Raw genomic sequence first — 26,075 nt, forward strand, 5'->3', positions numbered from 1 at the left:
GGAGGAAAAGAGAAGGAAATTAAAGGAATGTAATACAGCAGTGCACATGATAAAAGTACACTATGCATCTATGGAGTGTTCACAATAAAACTTGCACTATTAGTGATTCCCAATAAAATAAAAATAAACTCTCCAGTCAGGGTCCTCTCTGGTACTGAAACCATAATCATCGTCCCAGTCTGTAAGGATTTTTGGATTTGGACTCTGTGAGCCCCATTCAGGACTGTCAGGGGACAGACATCAGAGCCTGATGGCTTTCTTTCCTCTCCTTCTTTGGGGGATGTGCTTGCTTAGTTGGATTCCTTAAAATTTCCCTTTCTCCTTCTCTTGGAGGCACTCAGGATGGATCCTCCTCTGAGACTTTCTCAAAAGATAGGAAGAGCCTTTGTTGTCTGCTATTATTTTCTCCATATCTCCAAGCCCCTCAGATGATAAGCTGGCTGGCTGCTCAAAATAGGGAGATAGAGACTGGAAACATCCTTATCTCTAAGTGTGTAAGTTACATGCATGCAACAAAAGCCAACATAACTCTTTCTGCTCTGTCATGTGCCGGCTGTGGACCCTTTATGCAAGTAGCTAAACTGCTCTATAATTTAAATTCTTGCTTTCAGGACTGATTAAAAAACAAACTTGCTGTGGAATACATATCAATGTTACTCTGGCTTCAGAGACACCGGATGAGCCCGCAGTTCTTATCTGGAAATGGAGAACTTAGGGTCAAACAGATGGTAACCTAGAAATCAAAGTGGAGGATGGGCACATGCATGCCCACAGAAAGGAGAGAGATCTAAGAGTCAGAGGCTTCTAGACCTTCCTGCCTCCACAGTACCTCTCCTGCATGTTCCTAGGATGTTTTAGATACAACACATGTCTATAAGGTAGGATAGATAAATGAAGTGACAGGAAAGTTAAAAATAATGAATAAGAACCGGGAAGTCAAAACTGAAAAAATAAATCTTACTCACAAGCTCTCCTCCTATCACTTTCTCCTTTAACATGTTAAATACATTAACAGAAGCTGGACTGCGTGGTGCATGCTTGTAAGCCTTACTATTTACCAGGCTGAGATTTGGATGATCACAAAAAAAAAAAAAAAATGGTAAGAAACTCCTTTCAAGGAAAAAGCTGTGCATCTGTCATATCAGCTATCCTATTCAAATAACAAAGCAAAAATGGTTGGAGGCCTGGATCAAATGAGATAGTACATGCCTAGCAAGCTCAAGGGCCCAATTCAAAGCCACTACAAAAAAAAGTAATGAATTGGGCTGGAGTGGCGCCTCAAGTGGTAGAGCACCAAAAGTGAACAAGCAAGCTGAGCAAGAGGCTAAGACTCTGAGTTTGAGGTACTGAGTTCAGGCCTGGATACCAGCACAGGCATACACAAAAGTATAATTAAATAACAGACTAGGGAGTTGTAGAGAAAATATGCAAGTGTGCCTCCTTTAAGGTGTTAAGAAGCTGCAAACTGTGAAATAGACAACTAAATAGAAGTTTGGAAACTCACACCTACCTGTCCCTGTGTTTTAGGTAAGTTAAGACCACATTACCATTTTAACAAATAATAAGACCAATTTTAGCTACATTTTATGTGTAGGGCATTTTTGGAGGGGATGTTATTCAGGCTTCCATTTGCTTAAATAAGCAAGTAAATAAAGATAAGCTGACAGGTGACCCACTCTAAACCTATTGTCTCTAAAGTCTAGGGAGTGCCAGAATACATGATTATATACAGTCCCTTAGCTTAGAAAGTCTAAAGACCCCTGATGAGAACCACCATTTAGTATCTTCATCCCATTCCCCCTGTGGGAAGCAGTAATTGTTTCTCTCTATTTCTCCCTATTTTATCCTATTTTATGAAAAAGAAATCCTTGGAATACTTCTACCTTGTGAGATTCTTCTTTTTTATTTGTGAGATCTCTCAAAATGTCTTTTTGTCTTGGACATCAAGATCTTAGAAACTATAAACTGGGAAACTGAGAATGTTCCTTGTTCCTTTTCTTCCTAGGATAAACTCTGCCTGCCTTCTTTATCTTTGCCATACTCCTCCCTTTGGGACCTCTAAAAGATATCACCATCAATCCATCATCTCCTCTCTATGCTCAGCTCTTTCCTACCTAACACAACTAGTTCCCAAGACAAACTGTCTTCTGAAATGTATTCTGTCCCTACACCCCACCAGAATCTTCCTGGCTGAGCATGTGGCAGTTTTCTGTCTGGTCTTAATATCAATCAGCCTTCCTACTTCGAGTCCATAATTCTCTAAGCTGTAAGCTTCTCTTTCTTTGCTTTCCTTTCTTCCTTCCTTCCCTCTCTCCCTCGGTTTCTCCCTTTCTCCCTCCCTTTCTCCCTCCCTTCCTTCCTTCCTTCTTCCCTTCCTTCCTTCCTTCCTTCCTTCCTTCCTTCCTTCCTTCCTTCCTTCCTTCCTTCTTTCCTTCTGCAAATGGAAGTCTAAATAACCTCACTTCCAAAAATGCCCATGCCCTAATAACATCCCATCCAAAGATGTTCAAGTCTTAATCCATAGAGCTGGTTAATTTGTTACAAATTGAAAGGGATTTTGCAGAAGAGATCAAGTTAACAATCTCATTGGGGGAGATTATCCCAGATTGTCTGCATGGGCTCAAGAGAATCACAAGAGCCCCTAAAGGAAAAGGCAGGAGAGCCAGATTAGAAAAAGGACAGGTGATGATGGAAATGGATGTCAGAAAGATTTAAGGACACTACACTGCCTGCTTTGAAGATAGAAGAAAGAGCTATGAGCCAAGGAAAGCAGACAGTTTCTATAGTTAGGAAAGTCAAGGAAATAGTTTCTCCCCTAAAGCCTCTGGAAAGAATCAGCCTGTTATCACCTTGCTTTTAGCCCAGTGAGACACATTGCAACCTTCTTACCTCCAGAACTGGGGAATAACAAATATGTACTGTTTCAAACCACTCAAGCTTGGTTCTGATGGCTCACACCTGTAACCCTAACTTCCTGAGAGGCTGATATCTGAAGACTGAAGTTTAAAACCAGTCTGGGGGCTGGGAATGTGGCTTAGTGGTAGAATGCTTGCCTAGCATGCATGAAGACCTTGGTTCGATTCCTCAGCACCACATAAACAGAAAAGGCTGGAAGTGGCACTGTGGCTGAAGTGGTAGAGCACTGGCTTTGAGCTAAACAGTTTAGGGACAGCCCCAGGATTGGAAAATAAATAAATAAAAATAAAACCAGTCTGGGTAGAAAAGTTCATGAGACTCTTATCTCCAATTAGCCACCAAACAACAACAACAAAGGTAAGTGAGAGCCTGAGGCCCTGAGTTCAGCCCAGTACTGACACAAAGAAATTAAAGCTAAAAACTATTGGAGTTTTGATTATTTGTTAAAGCAGTGATAAGAAATACAATGGATTTCAAATAAGGGTAAACACAATACATAGAACAATTACATATTTGTGTATAAGTGGTCATCTTCACTTGAAATGAGAATCCAACCCAGGTGATGGTGGCTCAAGCCTAAAATCCTAGCTACTTATCCCTGTTCTCTGTGATAAATGCAACTTCTGGACCAGGTAGCATTTGCTTTAACCTTAGGCCTTTTCCCATAGGTTACCCTTTACTGGGAGTCTTTCCCCACATGCATGCGAGCACAAGTGTGCTTGCACACACACATGCACACACACACACACACACACACACACGTACTACAGAGCCAGTTTCTACAAAAATTAGCCTTTTTTTTTTTTTCTGGGACACGTCAGCCCCTCAGGGCTATGTGCCTGTCCAAAGCTGTTACCTCTGACCCATAGGCCAGGTCTGTCCAGAGTAAAAGAACCCACGCCATTGGGAAAAAAGGCCAACTGTGTTTTTGTGTGTTTATGATCTGAATAGTATCTGAGAAGACTGGCTTACTTGACTCCTGGGAAGTGTCAGGGAACTCCTAGGCTGGCAGGGTAGGGAAGGCTCATCCTAGCCTGGCTCTGAGCCAACAGTAGGTCCTTAATCAGAGCCTTGGGCTCTCAGGCTTCCTGGAAATCTTCCTGGAGCCCTGTCTTACTACAGATCAGTAGTCACCTGTTTCAGCCCTAGCTCTGCCAGTCACCAGCTGGAGACCCTGGGAAAATCTCTTAACCTTTCTAAGTCTCTGTTTGCTCTTATGTAAAATGAAGCTACTAACAGCTACTGTAGCAGGCTGTGACAATTGATCATGCTGATAAAGCACACAGAGAATGTTCAATGGGTTGTAGTCACTGGTGTGTATAATCTAGATCTTTCCATGTCATTCTACCAGGAAATGATGCTGATCATTTCATCAACACATGCAATTAAGTTTAAATAGCAAATTAGCCTTGGTGGGAGGTGGCCATCCAGAGCTCTTAACTCTCCTGGCCTCCTTCATCTGGGTCACAACACCCTCTCCAATGGACCACGGATGATTCAGCCCATCCATCTGGTTTGTCCCTATCACCAGCATCTTTACCCCTCTGGCAGCACCCTGAACTCCTGATTTGCCTCTCTGCTATCACTGGGAAAACAGAGTAGAGCTCCTGTTCCTGTCCCTTCCCCATCAGTCTATTCTCACAGACTGCAGAAGGAAGAGAAGGAGGGAAAAGGGGGAGAAGGAGAGGAGGAGGGAGGGAGAAGGGAGGAGGGCCAGGAGGGGGACAGGCAGGGGGAAGAGGAAGAACTAGACTAGACTATTTTACCTTCTGCTTATAACTCTTACCTCTCAATAAACTAAGAAATTAGAAACAAAGCCATCAGTCTCCAAAACTTTGTCTGCTCCCTAATTCCCAATGACCTCTGAGACCTCATTGACTTTCCTTCCTTTCCTAAAAAGACTCAGTTCCTTCCATCCCAGGCAAGCTTTCCTAGGAAATGGTCAGATAAAATTCCTGAACCAGCCAGCTTATCCATTTGGGCCTGGGCCATCAGAACCTGCCCTGTAATTGATTCTCAGACCACCTGGAATATCACATCCTCTGGGAAAACTTATGCTACTCCATCCCCCTAGGAGAGGTCCTCATACCCATAGGACCTTGGGACTCTGCTTTCTGGTTGCTTGTCAGCGGCTCCTTCCTTGTGTAATAATCTGATTAAGGCCTGTTTCCCTAGCCAGAGCGAGATCAGACAGGAAGAATAATGCTTGTCTTGCTAGCCCATTGTTTCCCAAACTGAGCCAGGAACACAGTAAGCAGTCAATAAATGCACAAGGAATAGAGGAAGAAACGAATGAATAATGCTACAGATTCTTCTGAGAAGCTTTTTGTAAAGATTTTTTTTAAAGGTGTAGGAGGAATTAATGGGATCTATCGAGAAAATCAGTTTTTACTTTTTGGGGAGATTATTTTTGTATAAAAGCTGATTTGATTGCACACAGTGCTGATGGTTTACTTCTGTAATCCTTGCTCCTCAGAAAGATGAAACTTGGAAGATCAATATTGAAATTCAGCTCTGATAAGAAAGTCTGTGTGACTCTTTCTCTAAGTGACTGTCCAGAAGCCTGGCTGGAGGTGTGGCTCAAGTGATAGAGCACCAACTATGAGCACGCACGCTGAGAAAGAGCAAGGTTCTGAGTTCAAGCCCTGTAAGTAAATTAAAAAAAAACAATGGTAGGAGACATGGCTCAGGTGGTAGAGTACCAGCTAATGAGTGAATGTCAGATACTGAGTTCAAGTCCTAGTCTCAGACCAAAACAAAAACAAAGAAACAAAAATGGACTTTTCTGGACTTGGGATGTTCAGTGGCAAGCACTTGCTTAGCATATAGCAGGGGCCAGATTCAATCACAAACTGGAAAAAATAAAATAAACCTGGCTTTATATTATCATCATTACCCACATAGCTTGGTGTGTGTGTGTGTGTGTGTGTGTGTGTGTGTAACAGTATTGGGGATACACAAATAAACCTGGCTTTATAATTCATCATTACCCACATAGCTTGGGGTGTGTGTGTGTGTGTGTGTGTGTGTGTGTGTGTGTGTGTAACAGTATTGGGGACACACTCTCCCTTAGCTTTTTCCCTCAATGTTGCTGCTTTACCACTTGAGCCACTGCAAGAATTTTTTTGGTTAATTGGAAATAAGAGTCTCATGAAGTTTTCTGCCCAGAGTTGGCTTTACATTTTGATCCTCAGATCTTAGTCTCCTGAGAAACTAGGACTATAGGTGTGAACTACCATACCCAGCTTTTTTTTTTCTTCCAGTTTGCTACATTCAAGACATTTTCCTCTCATTAATTTTTTCCTGTTCAGTGGTTTTTACGACTAACTTTGTGCTTTAAGCAAGAAGTAACCTTGTTTGGTATTTAAAGTATTCCCTCAGCTTCCTTGTGAGAAGGTACTGGCAAATCTCTCTTATTGTTGGCTAACCACTCTGCTTGGAACACAATGTCATCCTTCTAGAACTCTTTTTAGGACGCAAATAAAACTTAATTCTATTTGTCTCTAGTTGGGAAACAAGGTGTTTAAAATCAGCACCTTATGAGAAAGAGGTGCTGAGAATTGTCTTCCTCAAAGGCACATGAAATAAAAACCCTGGTTGTGTGGGAAATTCTGGGAACTAAAGATTTTTTAAGGCTTTTTCTCTCCTCTGTTTTTTTTTTATTTTAATTTTATGTTTCTTGGAAAACTGAAGGCTTGTATTTACCATATGTGTTACCTAAGATGCAGAAAGGGGGAGGGAGAGAGAGAGAAATCCCTGGGCTGCTAATGATTTCCAAGTTTATGCCAGCCTGGCTCTGACAGTGACCTTCAACCTTGCAGGGCTCCTGAGAGGGGGATTTCCTTTCAGCCTGCAATTCTTCATTTTGCTTGCTCATTTCTGTGGGGAATGGAGCCTGCATGCAAAGCTGTTGGCTGCTGTCTCTTTATTTCCAAAATTGTGCAGAGCTGAGACACCTGAAATTTTTTCCTCAAATGCTTTTGAGCAAAATCTCTGCTGAGAGCTTTCTCAGTCCTGCTTCCAGAGGAATTTGTTTTGAGTATTCGTATCTCAAGACCTTAGATAACCCATCATAATTAACAGAAAAAGCTGAAAATCTAGTGCTCTGAGCTGGGACTGTAGGTTAGTGTTGGGAAAGGCCTGCTTTCTCCTGCTGACTGATGGCTGGATTCTGGTTGGTGAGGAATAATGCCCAATTCATGTTTAAAAAAAAAAAAAGTTCAGGGACCAGTGGTTATACTTGCCTCTTCTCTCTGAACAAGGAATGTATTTTATTGTCTTTTGCCTGGGGCTTGAACTCAGGGTCAGGGCACTGCCCCTAAGCTTTTTTTGCTTAAGGCTGGTGCTCTGTCATTTGACCCACAGCTCCACTTCCAGCTTTTTGCTAGTTAACAGCCTGGGCTGGCTTCAAACATCCATCCTCAGATGTCAGCCTTCTGAGTAGCTAGGATTATAGGCATGAGGCACTGGCACCCAGCTTCAAGAAATGGTTTGATGAGAGCTCTAGGGGTATTATAAAGCCCCAAAGGCTGTCAGTTAAAAATATTTCCAGGGGCTGGGAAGGTGGCTCAGTGGTAGAGTGCTTGCCTTGCATGCCCGAGGCCCTGGGTTCGATTCCTCAGCACCACATAAAGAAAAAAGCCGGAAGTGGCACTGTGGCTCAAGTGGTAGAGCGTTAGCCTTGAGCTGAAGAGCTGAGGGACAGTGCCCAGGCCCAGAGTTCAGGCCCCACAACAGAACCCCCCCCCAAAAAAAATTCCATAACTACCCAGACTGTCTGATCTTCCCATGATGGAAGCCAGAGTGGATTTGGCCCTTTTGGGAGGGTAGAGGTTGGTGGAGATTAGCTAACTCCTGACTAAAATAACATAATGCAATGAATAGGACATATATGGGGGGGGGAGGTCTGGTATGCTTCTTTATTTTTTATTTTTGCCAGTCCTGGGGCTTGAACTCAGGACTTAGGCACTGTCTATGAGCTTCTTTTGTTCTACCATTTGAGCCACAGTACCACTTCTGGCTTTTTCTGTTTATGTGGTACTGAGGAATTGAACCCAGGGCTTCATGCATGCTAGGTAAGCACTATCACTAGCTGGCATTCATATTTTTAACCAAGTGATTAGCACAGGTGATTCTGATTCATGGCTACCCCAAGTCCCCCACCCTTAGCCTACCCCTAACTCATGAGAGAGGCAAAAAGAAAGAAAGAGGACACAAAGTGTAAGCTTAGACCTCCGATTGGGGCTCCATCAGGAGATGACCCCATATTCTGAAAAGCCTTTCAAGCCACAAAACTCTCTCCCTCCTCCCCCGCCCCACCAGCCTTGGGTTTTCACGTTTAGAACAAAACAAACCCACTCACTATTTGCATACCAGTGGTAAGGGACCTCCACAGAGAACAGGGACCACTCATAGGTGGTTGCCTTTTCAAGGAATTTGCTGGAGAAAATTGGAGGCAAGGCTGTGAACAAAGCCCCTTCCATCTGGTTTCAGTTTATTTAAAAAAACAACATACACAGGCCTCCCTACCAGCAATCAGAAGACAGCCTGTGCTACCCCAGGGGAGTATTAGCCACCAGGGGTGGGGCTGAATTATGTATATGCAAATAAATTACACCAGCCGGCCAACAGCAACTAATTTTTGTATCTTTTGCAGTTGTTCTGCCAAGAAAAGGCCTGAATCAGGGACAATGAAGCTGTAAAGAAGCAAGTTTTGCAATTACTTTTAACAATCAAGTTGCCTTAATTCTGCCTTTGGGAGACATGTTTCTTCTCCAGAAGCAAAAAAAAAATTAATAAGTCTTTAACCTGGGCTATTGCCCACTGAATAATACCAACCTCCTAGGCTGAAGGGCTAGGGCAGCGTGGTCTCAGAGTTTGGAGAGCCTGTGATCCAGGGTGTGGCATTTTAACTTTTCTAAACTTCTTTCCTTAAGTCTAGGAAAGGACTAACGATTGTACCTGCAAGCTGAGCACCAGGACTGGCATGCAGAAACACACAATAAATGTGAAAGAGGGTTATTAATAACCCAAAATCACACTGGAGGATCCAAGAGGGATCTCAAAGGCAGCCAAACACTCTCCCTTCCTAAGTGCTCTCAGCTGGGGCTTGCTTGTCCCCCGGGGCTAACTTTGAACCGTCTACAAAATTCTGTTTCCCACCTCCTAGGATCCTAATTCCCAAGCATCTGCCTCCAGTACTAGAGACAATAAAATAACTCATTGGAGGGTGCCAGACAGAATTTGAAAACCCAAATGATGCTCCTGCCTTCCTGAATCTTACTGCCCCTCACTCCACAACTCAGCCTAGATAGGATACCTCTAAAACATCAGTGATTTCACCTTCCAAATCTGGGATGTGCTTGAGCCTGTGGGCATCCAGCTGCCTTTGGCCTTAGCCCTTACATGTCCGAGGTTATCTCATTCTGTCTAAGTAAGACCTTTGTTCCTGGCCATTATTAGATGCAGTGACAAGACTCCCAACCTCCACCCTTCCCACCTCCGCCAAATCCATTTCCTGGCCAAATGGGACACGAGTCTCCTTTGCTAAGAAGTGTCCCAAGTTCTCCTTTGCCCTTGGAATCCAATATAAGACATTCCATGTTACAAACAGCTCTGCACTAACACACTCTCCAGGAGCACAGACTTTGGGATCAGGTACATTCGAGTTTGAATGTTGAGGCCGATCCAAGTGTACTTGAATTTGAGACCTGAGAGGTTTTCTTAGCCTCAAGAAGTCTCCTTTCCCTTGAATGAAAAACAGTGATAATGAGACCCGCTATAAAGGGCTATTGTGGGGCCTCCTGCACCCAACCCAGGCTTGGCACAAAGCACGAGGCCAGTGCATACAATGAAAGTTGAGGATGTGGTGGGAAGGAGGTGGCTGCCAGGACTTGGGAAGATGATGAGACCAGCTTTGGACATGTTGTATGCGAGGAGCCTATGTGTGTCCAAGGGAGGCATCCAGGGCAGCTGGAAGAGTGGGACTAGAATCAAGAAGGAGGCCTTGGCTGGGGAGTACGGAGTGTGGGCGTCATCAACATGTGAGTAGGAAGATGAGCTCATTGGGGGGGGGAGGTGGAGGGGTGAACAGGACATGAGGCCCTCACAGCAAGAGGCTCACCCACGAGGAAGACAAGCTCATGAAAGAGGCTGGAGAGGTAGGAGGAAACCCAGCCACACTGGCTTCCCATCCACCAAAGGGAGACAGGGCTCGAGGTAGGCAAGATGCCAGTAAGAGGCTATAAAGAAGCCAAGCTGAAGGAAGACCATGGGTCTGTGGGATTTAAGGACTAGGAAGTATTTACTGGTTACATCTGGGGAGGTCAGGATGAAGACTTGGTCCCTAGGCTGAAGTGGGGGAGGATAAATTAGTTATGGCAGCTATAGACAGCTTTAGGGAAGTGTGGCTAAAAATGGGGGAGAGAGTACAAGAACAATGCCTGAGGAAAGGGATGTAGGATGAGGTTATCAGTACGAGAGGCCAAAGCCTAAGTGTCGCTGCTAGGAAGTGGCCAGTGGTTTATTGCTCTACGTGCAATCCATACACAGGACTTCCAGTAGGAAGTCAGTTTAAACCTCCTCCCCCCCAAAAAGCTACCTTTCACCTGTAAACCCAAACCACTCACTCAGGAGGCTAAGATCTGAAGATCGAAGTTTTGAAGCAAACCTAGGCACAAAAGTCCATATGGCACTTATCTTGAGTTAACCAGCAAAAAGCTGGAAGAGAAGGTTTGTAGCCCAGTGGTAGAGCCCCAGGCTAGTACAAAAAAGTTGAGGACAAAGGCCCTGAGTTCAAGCCCTAGTCACTTGTGTGTGCGCGTGCGCGCATACACACACACACACACACACACACACACACACACACAAATGCTATCTTTGAGGATGGAGTAGGATAAAGTCTAGAATACAGATGAAATGACTGATCATTGACAGGAAGAGGACTTCTTTGTCATTGAGTAGCACACAAATTTAACTGCCTCTGAGCTGGATCACAGAGGGAGGAAAAGGTGATAAGTGAGTTCCTGGCTCCAGGAACCCAGTATAGTTAGGAGCTCTTGGAGACTGACCATCCCCCCATTCCTACCCCCTACCCCCACCCCCCTGGCCTTTTCCCTAAAGACTCCAGCAAGTTGCTGGCCTTCACAACTGCACTCCCTCAAAAGGCCAGCAGATGGTACCAGTGAGTTGCTTGAGTCCACTAGAACAGAACAGACCCTTGCTCCAGACCCTTGCTCCTAAGGTTTTTGAGGAAGGTGGATGGGGAGGTGGGACAAAGGACTAATGGAGGCTGCTGGCTGAGGGTTTGGGGTTAACAATGGGGCTCTGCCCCTTCTGGTTGTCCTTCATTCCTCTACTTTTCCAGACTCTGCCTTATCTGTTAGGGCGCCTGCCCTCTGCTCCCCTTTCCTCCTCTTCCCTGGAGGCCCTACCAGCCTAGATTCCTGGTTCTGGCAAAGGCTTTTGCTCTGCCCCTAGGCAGGTGCAGCCAGGCACCAAGCCTCAGACAGGGCTGGGCCAGCCACTCCCAATATGACTACCTGAAACACCTTTCACTTTTAGAGTACCTCCACCTGACTAAGGGTGGCCACAGGGGGCTGGAACACAGATCCAGATGGAATGGGCCACCTAGCCTAGGAAATGGGATACATGAGAATAATATGGCAGAGAATCTAATTTCACCAAGACCCAAATCTTACTCAAATGTGTCAGTGTCTCAAAAGCTGAGTTGGAAATATCCACTTTCCTATCTAAGCCAATCTATACTCAACAACCAAAGGCAATTCCTTCTACCTCATCATTATGGACTTCCTGATGAGTCAAGATCCTTCAGGGTTCTTCACAAGACCAGGATAAGATCTTGTTTCTCAATTTCTTCACCTTGCTTTTCTGCCTCCATTCCCCTACTCCATTTCTTACCACTCTTGCTCTGGCAAGTATGGTACTGTCTGTGTGGCTTTGACCTTGAGGGTTCCTTAGATTCCTTCCCCTCTTCTCTCCTTCCCCAACCATAAGGAAGAGAAGTCCTTAAATGGGCTGAGACTGGAAATTCTACAGCTAGATTCTTTTTTTTTTTTTTTTTTTGGCTAGTTCTGGGGCTTGAACTCAGGGCCTGGGCTCCGTCCCTGAGCTTCTTTTGCTCAAGGCTAGCACTCTACCACTTTAGCCACAACACCACTTCCAGTTTTTGTTTTTTTTTTCTGTTTATGTGGTACTGAGGAATAGAACCCAGGGCTTATTGCATGCATGGCAAGCACTCTACCACTAAACCACATTCCCAGTCCCATCCAGACTCTTGATGGGGTAGATAGATCTGAGGGGCCCAACCAATGTAAGCCCCACAGTTAAAGCAGGAAGCCAGGCAAAGGGTACTGTGGTTCAGGGCAACAAGAGTGGGGTGGGGTGGGGGTGGGGGGAATATTTGCTTGAATTTCCAGAGGCAGGATGACCCAGAGTTACCAGAAACACACAGAATACACACAAATATGTACATGCATCCCAGGGAGATAGTATAGGGAATTATATAACCAAGTGGCACAGATAAGCCATGAGCCCCATAACCTAAGAGTGTATACAGGCACACAAGGTCAAGTATCCAAGGTCAGGCACACACACACCTGGGCAAATCTTGCCTCCCAGGCCAGGGCTGGCTTGCCATCCATACTTCGACAGATGGAGGCACAAGAGAGGCTCTGGGTGGAGATGGGTTCTCTCCTTAAGTGGGTCTGGCTTTGAAGCCCCCTCCCTGAGATCTCTGTGGCCCATCAGAAGCCTATGCCTGGGTGGCTGAGATGGCTTTGGAGTAAAAACCTATCGAAATCTGGGCGTAGGAGAGAGGCACTAAGCTGGGAGCTGTGTGACAAGGAGTCCATGACCTTTCAGGAGCTAGAGAGGGCAGGGATGCAGCACTGGCTAGGCTCATTGGGAGCAAGGATTTCCACTGCCATGAATTACACCTACTCTTCTCTCCATAGGGCCTGGCACTCAGGTACTGGCACCAACTCCCGGTCCCTGGCACAGCCCTGGCATGCCTGCTAGGCACAAGGTGCCAGACACGGGGGTGTCTGGCCACACACAAACAAGGACCTTCATACACATATGGAGGGAAACGCACCCACACACCACTTATTTTATCCCCTGAGGATTCAGGGGAGCAGAACACAGCAGACCACCCTGGCCTACAGGCTGTCTTCAGGAACTCCCCAGATGCTGCTATTAATTTGGCTCAGGGTGGAGGATGAAGGGGAAAGACAAAGGTAAAGAAAGATCTAGAAACTTCCTCTGACAACCTATTGAGGTGGGGTTGCATATCCCAGTGCTGGGCCCTGGAGAGAAGGGAGGGAGGAGAGGTTGAATTCTGAAGACCCTGGGTAGTCATTCTGCTCCCCCAACCCCTGTCCCATTAAGATTTTGGGGCTCAGAGCTGCTCAGCTGTGAGTGTGCGTTAGGACGCGTACACCAGGGACCCTCAGCCGTGCACCGCGTGTGGGTGCGGGTGTGGCTGGCGGCAGGCAGGCAATGGCAGGCTGGTTCCGAGGCGCCGGGTTCCTTCCCAAAGGCCTGGCGGCCACAACAATACCATCGATGTGGATGGACGTTGCGCATGGTTTTAGGTGTCCTGAGCAGGTACGAGCAGGATGTGCTCACCTGGGCGAAGTAGCTCAGAGCTCAGGAGGGGAACAGGGGGCGTGGATGGGGCGCAGGAGTGAACGGATGCAGGGCGCACGGGCTTGGGTCCGCCGGCCCTTTCCCCAGCGCAGCCCGCCGCGAACAACTCCGCCTCACCCAGCAACTTGGGACTTTGTTCCGGCTTCTTCGAAAGCGGATCTGGCCGAGGGGGCAGGGCTGGGGGGGAGGGGGCACCTGCCCGGCGGGGGGTGCCGGGAGAGCCGTGCAGGAAAGCCCCACCCCTGCCCCCGCCCCGGCCCCGCCCCGGCCCCGCCCCCGGGGCTCTTTATAAGCTGGGTCGGAGGGCCCGCGGAGAAAGCGAGTATCCCTCCCGCCCCAGGCTGGTGTCCCCCTGCACCCCGCGTCCCCCACCCCTCTCAGTCACTCTCTTCATCCTCATCCCAGCCTCCGCCCCGCCCCGCCCCGGCCCAGCCCGGCCCCGCCGCCATGGAGCGCTGGTCTTGGCCGTCGGGCGGCGCCTGGCTGCTCGTGGCGGCCCGCGCGCTGCTGCAGCTGCTGCGCGCAGACCTGCGTCTGGGCCGCCCGTTGCTGGCGGCGCTGGCGCTGTTGGCCGCGCTCGACTGGCTGTGCCAGCGCCTGCTGCCCCCGCCGGCCGCACTCGCCGTGCTGGCTGCGGCTGGCTGGATCACGTTGTCCCGCCTGGCGCGCCCGCCTCGCCTACCGGTGGCCACTCGCGCGGTGCTCATCACCGGTGAGTGCGCAGAGCGTGGGGATTCCAGGCTCGAGGGCGGGACCGCACACCTAGAGGGAACGGCCCCGACGGGCTCCCCGGCGCAGAAGTGAGAGTCCCCTCCCCTGGGCGCAGGGGAGCGAGCCAAGTAGCCAGCGCTGGGCATCTCCCCAAGTCCGGTTAACTACCTGCCGCTGTGCAAAGTGTTGGAGGGAAAAGTGAGGTGGAGAGTGGCAAGGTGCTCAAAGGAAACTTGGCGGTAGAGAAAAGGGATCCTGGAGTTTGAGGGTGCATGCTCTGCTCCCTCCCCCAAAAGAGCGGGAGTGGAGCAGGGGACAAGTGCTCTGAGGGACTTGAGAAGACCCCCGGAAGGGAAAACAGTCATCCCTTGGAAGGTCTGATATCCCCATGTGGGACACTGCAGCTCCTATTCACTGGCCAAGGAAAGAGCTTAAGTAGTGAGGTCCCTGCATCCAATTGGCCAGAATTCTTGGAGTTTAGAAACTCTTGAGGCCACTATGAGGGGCAGCTGGGCATTCAGCTGCCTCTCAGGTCCGGCCACCTCTAACCAAATATCATATTCAGTTGTCTGCACCCAGCATCTCATCCCCGAAGTGCCTGGTCCTTAATGCCCAGGAAAGTAATCTTGGAGATCTGACTCAGGTGCTTCTGGCTGCCTGGCTGAGTTCTCTTTGTCTGGAACAGGGAATAAATCTGTCATCAGAGCAAGGGAAGGGAAGGGGGGGCTGCACACCCAGCAGGAAGTGAAGAGGGGGAGAAAGGATAAGGGGCACCGGTCTGCTGCATGGGGGGAGGGGTGGTCTAGTTTCTCTCTCAACCACCACTACTTTGGACCCGGTTCTTTGGGTTTTGCCCCTTTTGACCTAGGCTGGGGACAATCAGCAAGCTGACTTCTCAGAGACCTTGGTCCGTTATGGGGGTGATCGCCATGATCAGATGAGGTGAATTCAGGAGGAGGTCCTTGAACTGGGCCTTGGGAGACAGGTAGAGAGAGGTGTCTTAGATCACGAAAAGGGTATAGGACAACGGCTTAAGGCAGGAATAATCATGGTTTGGGTAAAAGACAGTTAATGGCCAATCTAGCTGCCAGTGTGTGGTGGGAAGTGAGGTTTTCTTGGGAGGGGTCTTAAATGTCAGGTACAAAGTCAAACGTGTCCTGTGGAGAAGGGGGGTGGCACAAGGGCTTTGGATTTTAGTACAGAGGATGGCGCTGGAGCAAGACTTGGGTTAAATGTAGAGATTCAAGTTCAGGCTAAGTATGAAGCCTAAAGGAACTCCAGTTTTAGAGATTTGAGGAAAGAAAGCCACCAGATCCTTAGGATCTTGGATCTGGTGTGAAGCAGGATCTAGGCTTGGGTTTTGCCCCCAGAAACAGGACAGATCCTCTCCCGCCTTCTAATTTGTGAGCTGATCCTACAAAACCATCTCAAGTACTCATGACTCTTCCTGAGCTCTCGCCTCAGATCATCGTACTGCTGGTGTCACTTCAGCCTTGAACCAGGGAGAGAGGATGGATGCTTTCATGACCCGGGCTCCTTCCAACTTCGGTTGCAAAGCTGAAGGTTTGGGATTGGGAACAGAACTGCCCATCCCATCCCTTTGAAAGCAGTAGCAGTGGTCTCCTAACTTGACAATTCCTGCAAACTCTGGAGTTTTCCTCATCACCACTCGGCTGTAACAATTTTAATTGACTAGCTCCTACCCCACCTGCCAAGGGCAGTCTTGTACCTGCCAGAGCTGCTACCCACCCTTCCCTGAAAATGCTCCTGAGAACTGCCTGCCAAGCCTATTCCTCAAGCTCAGCCACACGGTTGGGGGTTGGGCCATGTCGTGTGACTGGTTACCTTGTGTGCATGCATGTGCACATCTGTATGCCTGTAAGTGGCAGGGTTCAACTTTATGCGTGAACATCTGGGCAGGTTAGCGGTATGTGCAGGTATCTAAGTGTGTGCAGGTAAGCAAGAGGGTATATAAAATGTGCATGACTGTATTGGAGCCCCAGAGCTCAGGCTCTGGGAGGTCTGTTTTCCTGTGGAGGGCCTGTCTGCTCTGGGAGGCAAAGTGCTTGCATTTGTGCGCACATACTCCCCTCCCCCAGCCAGAGTTGCCTGGGAAGGACCCCTCAGCACAGACCCTGCGGGCCCCCAGCTGCACAAAGCCCAGTTCGCAGCCCCCTGCCCAGCTTTGTTCTTGCCTCAGCAGAGGAGGCGGGACTGAGATGAGGAGGGGTACTGATCATCCAGCAGTGGGGAAGCAGAGCTGCTTTGCAGCTTTTCTGCTCAGCAGGACCCCAGGGCTAGAGAGCTCCACAGAGCCTCCTCCCTTGCTGGCCCTCCTCCTCCCTTCACTGGCCACCCACGGAGCCAGAATCAGAATGGAAACTATCAAGGAAGCAGGGGCTTATCAGTGCTTGGGACCCCCACACTGGCTCTGCCTGGTGGTTCTTATCTCTGCATACCAAGGACAAGAAATTAAGCCTCCAAGAGTAGTAACTGACCTCAGGTCACATTCAATAGTTATGGGGGATTCAAATGCAGGTCTGTTTTTTGTACCACTGTGGTCCTTGTCCTGTGAGCAAGTGGCCTGGGATTCAGAAAATACCTTCCTGGTGTCACTGATTGGAATTCCAGGGGGGCGGGGCAGGGATGAGATGGGGATGGGCCTGTAGCTTGCCTACAGCCTGGAATAATAATAGTAGAGGGAATGAATCTGGGAAGGGAATGGGCACTCAAGTTCCAGAGCACCAGAGTTTAGGCTGCATTGTGAGGCTGGCAAGGTCCTTAGGACAGTGGGGAGCCTCGGGAAAGTTTTCAGAAGCAAAGTGATATTGTTGGCTTTTTTTTTTTTTTTTTTTTTTGTCGGTCGTGGGGCTTGAACTCTAGGCTTGGGCTCTGTCCCTGCGCTCTTCAGCTCAAGGTGAGCGGCTCTACCACTTGAGCCACAGCCCCACTTCTGGTTTTCAAGTGGTTTATTGGAGTTAAGATTCTCACAGACTTTCCTGCCTGGGCTGGCTTTGACCGTGATCCTCAGATCTCACCCTCCTGAGTGGCAAGGATTACAGGCCTGAGCCACTGGCACCCAGCTTGGTTTTGTTTTTGATGCCAGTCCTGAGACTTAAACCCAGGGCCTGAGCACTGTCTCTGAGCTGTTTTGCTCAAGGCTTAGTACTCTACCACTTGAGCCACAGCTCCACTTCCAGCCTTTTGAATAGTGTACTGGAGATAAGAGTCAGAGACTTTTCCTGCCCAGGCTGGCTTTGAACCTTGATCTTCAGATCTCAGCCTCCTGAGTATCGAGGATAGCAGGCGTGAGCCACCAGTGTACAGTGATCTTATCATTTCTGAAAACTCCCTCTGCATGCTTAGGTAAAGGATAGATTCAGGAAGCAATATGGATGAGGTCTCTATTTCTTCTGTGAAATGAGAATCAGGAGCCATGTTGGATGGGGTAATTATGAGCAGTCAAGGAGATGATAGTTGTCATAATTTGTGTTTAGGGCTCAATCAGAAGGGCAAAGCCTGTCAGAAGTGTCTATAGGGAAGAAGGGAGGGCTGTTGACTGCTACTGGGATAAGAACCTGGATCCCACCCATACCCTGATTCTTTGGTTGTCTTGGGCTAGTCTGGGCCACAGTGGGAGTTCACTGGTTTCTCTGCCCTGGCCAGGCTGTGACACTGGTTTTGGCAAGGAGACAGCCAAGAAACTGGACGCCATGGGCTTCACAGTGCTGGCCACTGTATTGGATTTGAATAGCTCTGGTGCCCTAGAGCTACGTGCCTGCTGTTCCCCACGCCTAAAACTGCTACAGATGGACCTGACGAAGCCAGCAGACATTAGCCGTGTGCTAGAGTTCACCAAGGCTCATACCGCCAGCACTGGTCAGTGAGCACATCTCCACTATGGGAGGGAATGCATGGCTGGGCAGGATAAAGGCTGGGTCAGCAAGGATTGCAGATTTGCTGCTAGGCTGATCTGAGGCTTTCCTCTGTCTCTGTGCCCTTAGGCCTGTGGGGCCTGGTCAACAATGCTGGCCTCAATGATGTAGTGGCAGATGTGGAGCTATCTCCTGTGGCCACGTTCCGCAATTGCATGGAGGTGAACTTCTTTGGTGCACTTGAGCTAACCAAGGGCCTCTTGCCGCTTCTGCGCTGCTCAAGGGGTCGAATTGTGACCATGGGCAGTCCAGCAGGTGAGTGTACTTCCCCTCTGGAGCAGGGCAGGAAAGGAGCCTTTGCAGGGTGAGGGAGGGCAAGCCCCTCCCATGGCTCAGTTGCCTCATCTCCTATTCTGTCTTTAGGAGACATGCCATATCCATGCTTGGCAGCCTATGGAACTTCCAAGGCAGCCATAGCTCTGCTTATGGACACATTCAGCTGTGAACTGCTTCCCTGGGGGATCAAGGTCAGTGTCATCCAGCCTGGATGCTTCAAGACAGGTGAGTCAAGGTCAGGAGTGGGGAATACCTGGAGCTGGGAAAGGAGGGATGTGCATGGTCTTACAGATTGGGGAAGAGCTGAGGGGGCAGACCTAGCTTTGGCCCAAGATGTGGCTAGGGTTAGCCTCAGTGAGAGGTCTTTGGCTCTCCAGGTGACTGTCCTTTGACCTTCCCACCCCTTTCCCAGAGTCAGTGACAAATGTGAATCACTGGGAGAAGCGGAAGCAACTGCTGCTGGCCAACATGCCTAGAGAGCTGCTGCAGGCCTATGGTGAAGACTACATCGAGCACTTGCATGGGCAGTTCCTTCATTCACTTCAAATGGCACTGCCCGACCTCAGCCCAGTTATAGATGCCATCACTGATGCCCTGTTGGCAGCTCGGCCACGTCGCCGCTATTACCCAGGCCGTGGCGTGGGGCTCATGTATTTCATCCACTACTACCTGCCTGAGGGCCTCCGTCGCCGCTTCCTACAGGCCTACTTCATCAGTCACTGCCTGCCCCGAGCACTGCGGCCTGGCCAGCCAGGCCCTATCCCTGCCCAGGATATATCCCGGGAAACAAACCCAAACTTAGACCCTTCCCCAATGGTGGCCCGGTGAGATATGTGCACAAATGGCTTAGCTGCTCCAGTATGGGAGCCCTTGGCTCTCTCCTGGCCGTTATGAACCCCAAGTCTGCCCTAGAGCCTCTTATAAAGAAACCCAAGCCCCTAACTGCCAACGCCTGGTCCAGGCCTAGGAAGCTAAGGTTTCCCAGAGAGCCTTGGTCTCTCCACTGCTTGGTGAGTCCACATGAACCTTCCAGGATCAGTGCTTCTCCCTGCAGCATGGAAAACCCAGCTGGATGGGAAGGATAGTACATGACTTTAGCTGTAACCTTTGACAGGACCCTACGGCAGTGCCTCTGCAAACTAAAGAGTGACTGGGTGGGTTGGGGAACCTCCTCAGGATTGTTTCTTGGCACCTATGCCTCAGTGCTGCAATTCCAGGGTAAATCCCACTGCCTCTTGACTGGTTCAAGAATTAGGACCCCCTCACCACCCACCTCCAAGCCACAGGGAAGCTGCATACCCTACTTGCTACATTTTAAATAAAGACAAATTTTTATTTCTCCTACAGTGGGGGAGATGCAGTGTTTGGAAGAGGTGACTGCTTGGTTGCCTGGGTGACAGGGTGTGGCTGTGTGGCAGAGGTTGGGAACCGCCTGAGAGCTCCTGGGGCTCAGCATGGGGCCTGGGCTGGCATGGGCCTGAGAGGCTTCCCTGGCCCACTGCAGTTCTCACCCCTACTCCTCCACTGGCTTTAGGCAAATCACTTATCTCTAGGTCTGGTTTTCCTCAGGAAAAGCGGGTAATGACACTGATTGCAGGGGTTATAGGGCTCAGTGAAACAATTCCGGAGCTCTGGAGCCCTCCAGAGTGAGAACCAGCTCCCAGGCCTATTTCTGCATCTGTGTCTCCAGCAAAGGGCGACTATCCTCTAGGAATTCACCGACCCTGAAGAATCTAGGCTGCTGGCTTTGTAGGGTGGACTCAGTAAGGATCATGAGGAAAGCCAGGGGTCTAGAATAGGTACTAGGGTCCAAATGAGGCAGCCGACAGTGGCGTAGGGAGGGCAGTTTTATTGTTTCAGTGACAGTTGAGGAAGGGTGCTGCAGAGCTAGTTACCCAACATCCCAAGGACACACATACATCTTTGCCATGGGCCATGACTCTGGGGCTGACCCTCAGACAGAGGAGGAAACTCACACTACTCCCAGGGATTCTAAATCAGGGAGATACATGAAAGTGACCACATGCTTCTGAGACATGTTAGTGGCTGTAAACATAGGGCTGAAGGGGGACTCATTACTCTCAGGGGGAGAGGGGGGTGAGTGTTGGTCCATTCCTGGTCAATAGCCCCTTTTCAGGCTTAAAAGCAGTCCCAGAGGGCGTCAGAGAACCTGGGCAGCCCCTAGGACAAGGTGCTACCCTCCTGAGCCTCCCCCTCCCTCGCCCATACCAGGTGAGCCATGGGCTTCATCACAGCACACACAAATACACATCGTGCACTTGAGTGAGGTCAGGATGCTAGAAGATGGGAATATAGTTGTCGATCTTGGCGCGGTGGCGCTGGGCTATGCACTCAGCAATCCATACAATGTTGCGACATTCCTGCTCCTTGAGCTTCACAAAAGCATAAAAGACACCAAAGTGGAACTGGTTCAGGAAGGCCAACTTGTTCAGCTTTACCTGTGGACAGAGGTAGTCATGGTATATAGATGGCCCTGGCCAAAGTCAAGCCTAAGCCACAACCCTTCCTATGCTGGGTAGGCCCTGTAAAACCCATGCTTACCTCATGCTCAAAGAACCGGTCCTCCAGGGTCTTGTCTCCAGGGTTGCTGCCTGCACCCTCAAAAAGCAGCTTGTACTCCTGGCCAGGGAGCAATGGGAAACATGAGCATGAGGGTGGTACTGGTACGTGCGTAGTGCCAACATGCCCACCCACCATCTTGCCAGCCAGGGTACTCACTGGGTAATAATCAGCCACATTCTTGACCTGCTCATAGTCATCTGCCCGAGCCAGCTGAGCCAAGCCCTCAGGGTAGAGGCGCCCGCAGTGTGGGAAGAGCTTGGCACGGTCTTCCTTGGACAACTCTGTGCCGAAGGAGTTGATGGTAATGATGAAGGCGCGGCGGTCTGCTTCAAACTGTGGGGCCAGTGCATAGGCAAGGAGAGAGGGAGGACGGGAGAAGTTGTAGTCAGTTGGCAGAATTTCTCCCAGACCTGAGGAAGTGGAGACTATAAAGGCAAGAAGGTGGGCAGGCACTCACCTCTAGAATGGGGCACATGGCATCAGCTGTGGTCCCGCCCAATAGGGTGCAGAACTTGTAGAAGGACTCTAGGTAGGCCTGTGCAGGGCAGGGAACTTGTTCAGTGCAAACAAAGGGGACTGGGGGCCTTGTTAGGCTCCAAATCACAGTTTCCCATTTCCCTCCTCAGCCTCTTTTATGGTATAGAAACGAGCCAGTGCACCTCTGTGGCCAAGCACCTAAAACGTCCACCAATTTCAGTTAATCAGCCATGTTTGGCTGTTATCCAGGAATGAAAGAACAGTCTCTGACCCAATGTCTGCTTCCGGGTACATGTCCTCCACCCTTTCACCCTACAAAGGTTCTGTCTTCTTCCTGATGCTCTGCATTCCTCTTAATCTCCCCAAACCTCCTGTTCCTGGGCCTCAAAATCAGGTGTCCATGGGTCAGTGAGGAAAAATTACTCCTGAGAGTTCATGAAGATGGCCTGGCCTGATTACTCAGCCCTGCTTGTACCCCACCACCTTGCAGAACAGGTAGCCCCTAGCCATCACACAGCAGGAACTAAATTGTCAGCCCAGCTTCGGCTGAAGGATGGTTATTGCCTATGTGGACGTCAGCCTCACAGTGCAACGGCTGGGCACACGGGCTGCTGGTGGGAACAAGTACTTCCTGCCCAAGCAAATTGGATCTGCTTGACATAAGGAAAGATCAGCCCAAACCTCAGATCCCTCTCAACACTCACTCATAAAGCCAGCCAGGCTACACCTCTCCATGGTCTGCATAGGGAGCTCTTTTGCAAGGACTTCCTTCATTCAGAACCCCTCAGGGTCTACCTGTGGCACGATCAAGCAAGACTAAGGATCAACAGAGACTATTCTTCTAAGCTGTTGGAGGAGTCTGGGAGGCATGACAAGTTTTGTACACTAAGATGCATGTACTAAGCTGACTTGCACCTGTAGGTTCAGCCATTCCAAGAAAGATGAGACCCAGGAATCCATGAGATCAGGTCCAGCCTGACCAGCAACACTAGACAAACTGGGCACAGGGGAGAGCTGAAAGGTGACCACTGGAGTGACAAAAACACCCAAAAAACTAGGAGAGTTCAGAGATAAAGAAGCCTGGAAGAGCCGGGCGCTGGTGGCTCACGCCTGTAATCCTAGCTACTCAGTAGGCTGAGATCTGAGGATCACAGTTCAAAGCCAGCCCAGGCAGGAAAGTCTGTGAGACTCATTTCCAATAAAGCACTAGAAAACCAGAAGTGGCATTGTGACTCAAGTGGTAGAGCACTGGCCTTGAGCTGAAGAGCTGAGGGGCAGTGACCAAGCCCAGAGTTCAAGCTCCACAACCGACCAAAAAAAAAAAAAAAAGAAGCCTGGAAGGGGAGTGTGAAGCCTAGTAAACAGAATCAGAAATCAGATGGCCTGGGAGCAGACCAACCCTGACTATAGAGTGATAGTCCTCTCAGACCCTCCAGGAGTCAAGTCTCCTGTGACCAGAAAAGCTGACTATGCTGAAATTCCAAGGTCTACCCTATGAGGACTGTAGTTCCTATCTGTGGGAAGCAACCAGTCATGTCTTAGGCCTCATATTCTGTACTTCCCAATTGACTTAGGCAGTTGTGTTGGTTTCTGGAAAAGCTGATCATATTTGGGAAGGCTGGAAGGATAGGCGTAGACTGTCCTCTGGAGGCTAAAACAGCTAAAGCAACTGGCAAGACCCAGGTACCAAGGTCACCTCCCCAACCCCAACCTGTCCCCTGGAGTCATCCAGCTCATGGTTGCTGCACCAGCTGCCTACAGTTCCCACCTGCCAGGCTGCAGAGGGTCCACCTAATCTCCTATCTGTGGCTACCAGGCTGGGAAATTGCCTGACGGGCAAGTGGCCCTGGCACAGAGCCCATAGTGTTGGGTTGGAGTTTATTAGCTGGTGCCTGGGCAGCACACACTGGTGAGTGACTCCAGCTAGAACCAGTCAGGTCCAGTGAGGGTGTGAATGAGGTTGGGGTACAGCCACACCCCTTAACCTGTCTCAGGGCAGGGAACCCGGCAATGGGCCAGCTGGGTGGGAGCACTAGGAGAGAAAAAAAAGAGAAAGTATGGAGAACATGTGTGTATCTGTGCACACACTTTCTCTGTCTCTCTGGGACTAGGTTGGCTTGTCTCCCTGTGAGCAAGGTGCGTGAGAAACAGGCTAAGCCAAGTGTGGTCTCTGGTGCTGTTAGTGACTTACTGTGTAGTTTTAGACAACCACCTTGCTTCTCCAAGTCTTGTTTCCTCATTTTTCTAGTGGATACAATGGTGCATGCTAGTTTCTGGGATAGTCAAGGATGGAAGTTGAGAATGACCTTCTTGCTGCTAATATGCCCTCTACACTGCAGGATTTTCTCAGCATACTCTACTCTGCTGGAAACCTTCACTGGCTCATCCTGACCACAGAATAAAGCTCAAATGTATGGCTTGGCATTCCAGGCTTGGGGTGATGACTTGACCCTGCACCTGCCTCTTTCTCTGGACTTCTTTCCAAGTGTCCATGTGGAATCTGTAGTTTTTCAGCAAACTTCTCACTATCTGGTTCATGCGCCATGCTTTTCCTTTGTATGTTCTGTGCCCGTCTATACCATCACCACCTATAGGCAGACTCTTCATTTATCACTAAACTCTCCCTGAAGTCTGGCTCGGGTCTCTGCAGAGAGACTGGAGAGCTAGGACCAAGGCTGAGCCAAATGTCAGACAGCTTGAACCAGGGCAGGAGACGACTCTGTTATGGAAACTCAAGAGAATGATGCTATCAGGGTTAGCTCAGCATGTTCTTTGGCTTAGCACCATCCTCAGCGCCTCTTCAAGGACTGTTCTCTGCTGCTCAGTGTTCCTGACTACAGTTCATTGAAGATCTTGGCACTACAGCTCAGTATCTAACTGCAGGCAGTGTCTGGTCTATCTCAAATATCCCTAGTTGGTCTCTGGCTTTTGGAGGTACTGGGATTTGAACTTAGGGCTTCTTAGTAGGCACTCTACCACACCTATAGCCATAGTCCCATTCTCTTAATCTCTTTGGGCCTAGTTAGTGCTGACCCAGGAGTCTCAAGCCCAATCCTCTATCACCATGGTTCAGCCAGTCTATGCCACAGCCCAGTAGGAAGCAGAAGGTGGGTAGAGGATGAAGATAGTGGGACGTAGAAACTGGCTCCAGACCTGAGAACCTGAAAAGCTCATAATGACCTAGCTATGCCTGGCTGGGTCCCTCCCCAACCACAAGTGAGCAGTTACCTTAATGCAAGTGCCTATCTTGGCTGGCAATATCCCAGGTACAGTAGGTCTAATGGTTATAGCCTGGGTGGTAGCCTGTGACCTTCCAGAATGCTGAGGGAGTGGCCCTCCAGGAGCCAGCTCTGACAGGCCAAGCAGTAGAGTGCCAGCCACTCCTGCTGATTTTATCTGAGCCTGCCGCAGGCACCAAGGGGATGGATAACCTGTTCCATGCAGCCTTGTACCACTCACAAGAGCCAGCAAATGAACGGATAAGCCCCAGGAACAACAGCCTGGCACAGCTGTGCCCTATCCCAGCCCTATCCCACCAGGTCCCACAGCCCCACTAACCAAGAGGCCATTCCCCACCATTCATGCAGGGCACTACCTTATAGAGTGTGTTACGGATGATCTCGATGTTCATCTCATCAAGGTCTTGCTCTGAGATGCAGTCCTGGAAAAAAGCCGCTGAGGAGGAAAGATACATGTGTCAGGGCTGGGCAAATGGCCTACGCGAGAAACCCTGCTGATGTCCAACCATTCTACAGGGCATAGAGGACTCCTGTCACAAGGTCCACTGTGCTAGGTATGGAGAGGGGGCTATCCAGCCTGAGATATTGCCTTGGAAGTGGCAGAAGCAATGCTCGGGGCCATGAGCACTGACCTGAGCTTTTCCTGCCTCCTTGCTCCTAAAATTGATTTATAAAGGAGGCGGCCAGCCATAACATGATCTAATCGCCACTGGGGCAGACCCAAGTTTAGACCATGCCAAAGAGAGGCTTGCATAAGAGGCCATGAGATTCTCCTTTCTCCAAGGGCAGCTGTGGATTTGGGGCCTGATGCTCACTTTTCTGCCTCCCCTAGGAAGGCCTGGCACCAACATTTGGAAAATCCTCCTTCTCTTCCTCAGGACAAGGAATGAATCTGGCAGCTGGACAAGCATGGACCTACAACCAAGGGGGCCACTGTAGGGCTGGAAGGGGAGGCAAAGCAGGATAGAGCATCCCCATTCCCCAAAAGGGCCTGAAGACTCACTAATCTGTCTTTTCTTTAAAGATGGGGAGACTGAAAAACCAGGAACTAGCTCAGAGTTACTGGAAGCATCCAGAACTGACTAAATTGGGCCTCTTAGCTGAGAGCCCTGTGGCTCAACTTTGGTGGCTTTCTATAATGGTTGCTCAGGGCTCAGGCCTTTGGTTATGAGGGCACTAGCTGGTTATGGTCCTCATACCTTCTCCCCAGCCTCCCTAGCCTCCCAATTCCCTTCCCTTCTTTGGCCTCTGACATTGACATGCATCCTGC

General features: G+C 49.4%; 2 protein-coding genes across 2 annotated transcripts in view; one reads left to right on the plus strand and one right to left on the minus strand.

The window, feature by feature from the left end:
- The first annotated feature begins 13,905 nt into the window (after positions 1-13,905).
- Positions 13,906-19,850, plus strand: Hsd11b2 (hydroxysteroid (11-beta) dehydrogenase 2). Its single transcript, XM_013012984.1, has 5 exons — positions 13,906-14,296; positions 17,962-18,174; positions 18,300-18,485; positions 18,594-18,731; positions 18,919-19,850. The coding sequence occupies exons 1-5, from the start codon at positions 14,032-14,034 to the stop codon at positions 19,332-19,334; spliced, it is 1,218 nt and encodes a 405-aa protein (XP_012868438.1). The 5' UTR covers positions 13,906-14,031; the 3' UTR covers positions 19,335-19,850.
- A 489-nt stretch (positions 19,851-20,339) lies between these two features.
- Positions 20,340-26,075, minus strand: part of Atp6v0d1 (ATPase, H+ transporting, lysosomal 38kDa, V0 subunit d1) — a 41,723-nt gene continuing 35,987 nt past the window's right edge. The window contains exons 4-8 of the mRNA XM_013013000.1: positions 25,162-25,241; positions 21,547-21,624; positions 21,246-21,422; positions 21,069-21,146; positions 20,340-20,965 (exon numbers count right to left, since the gene is read on the minus strand). Coding sequence (XP_012868454.1) covers positions 20,804-20,965; positions 21,069-21,146; positions 21,246-21,422; positions 21,547-21,624; positions 25,162-25,241 — 575 coding nt within the window. The 3' untranslated portion in view covers positions 20,340-20,803. The remainder of the gene's footprint in view (positions 20,966-21,068; positions 21,147-21,245; positions 21,423-21,546; positions 21,625-25,161; positions 25,242-26,075) is intronic.

The sequence above is a fragment of the Dipodomys ordii genome, unplaced genomic scaffold (assembly GCF_000151885.1).
Source record: "Dipodomys ordii isolate 6190 unplaced genomic scaffold, Dord_2.0 Scaffold18, whole genome shotgun sequence".
NCBI lineage: Eukaryota > Metazoa > Chordata > Mammalia > Rodentia > Heteromyidae > Dipodomys > Dipodomys ordii.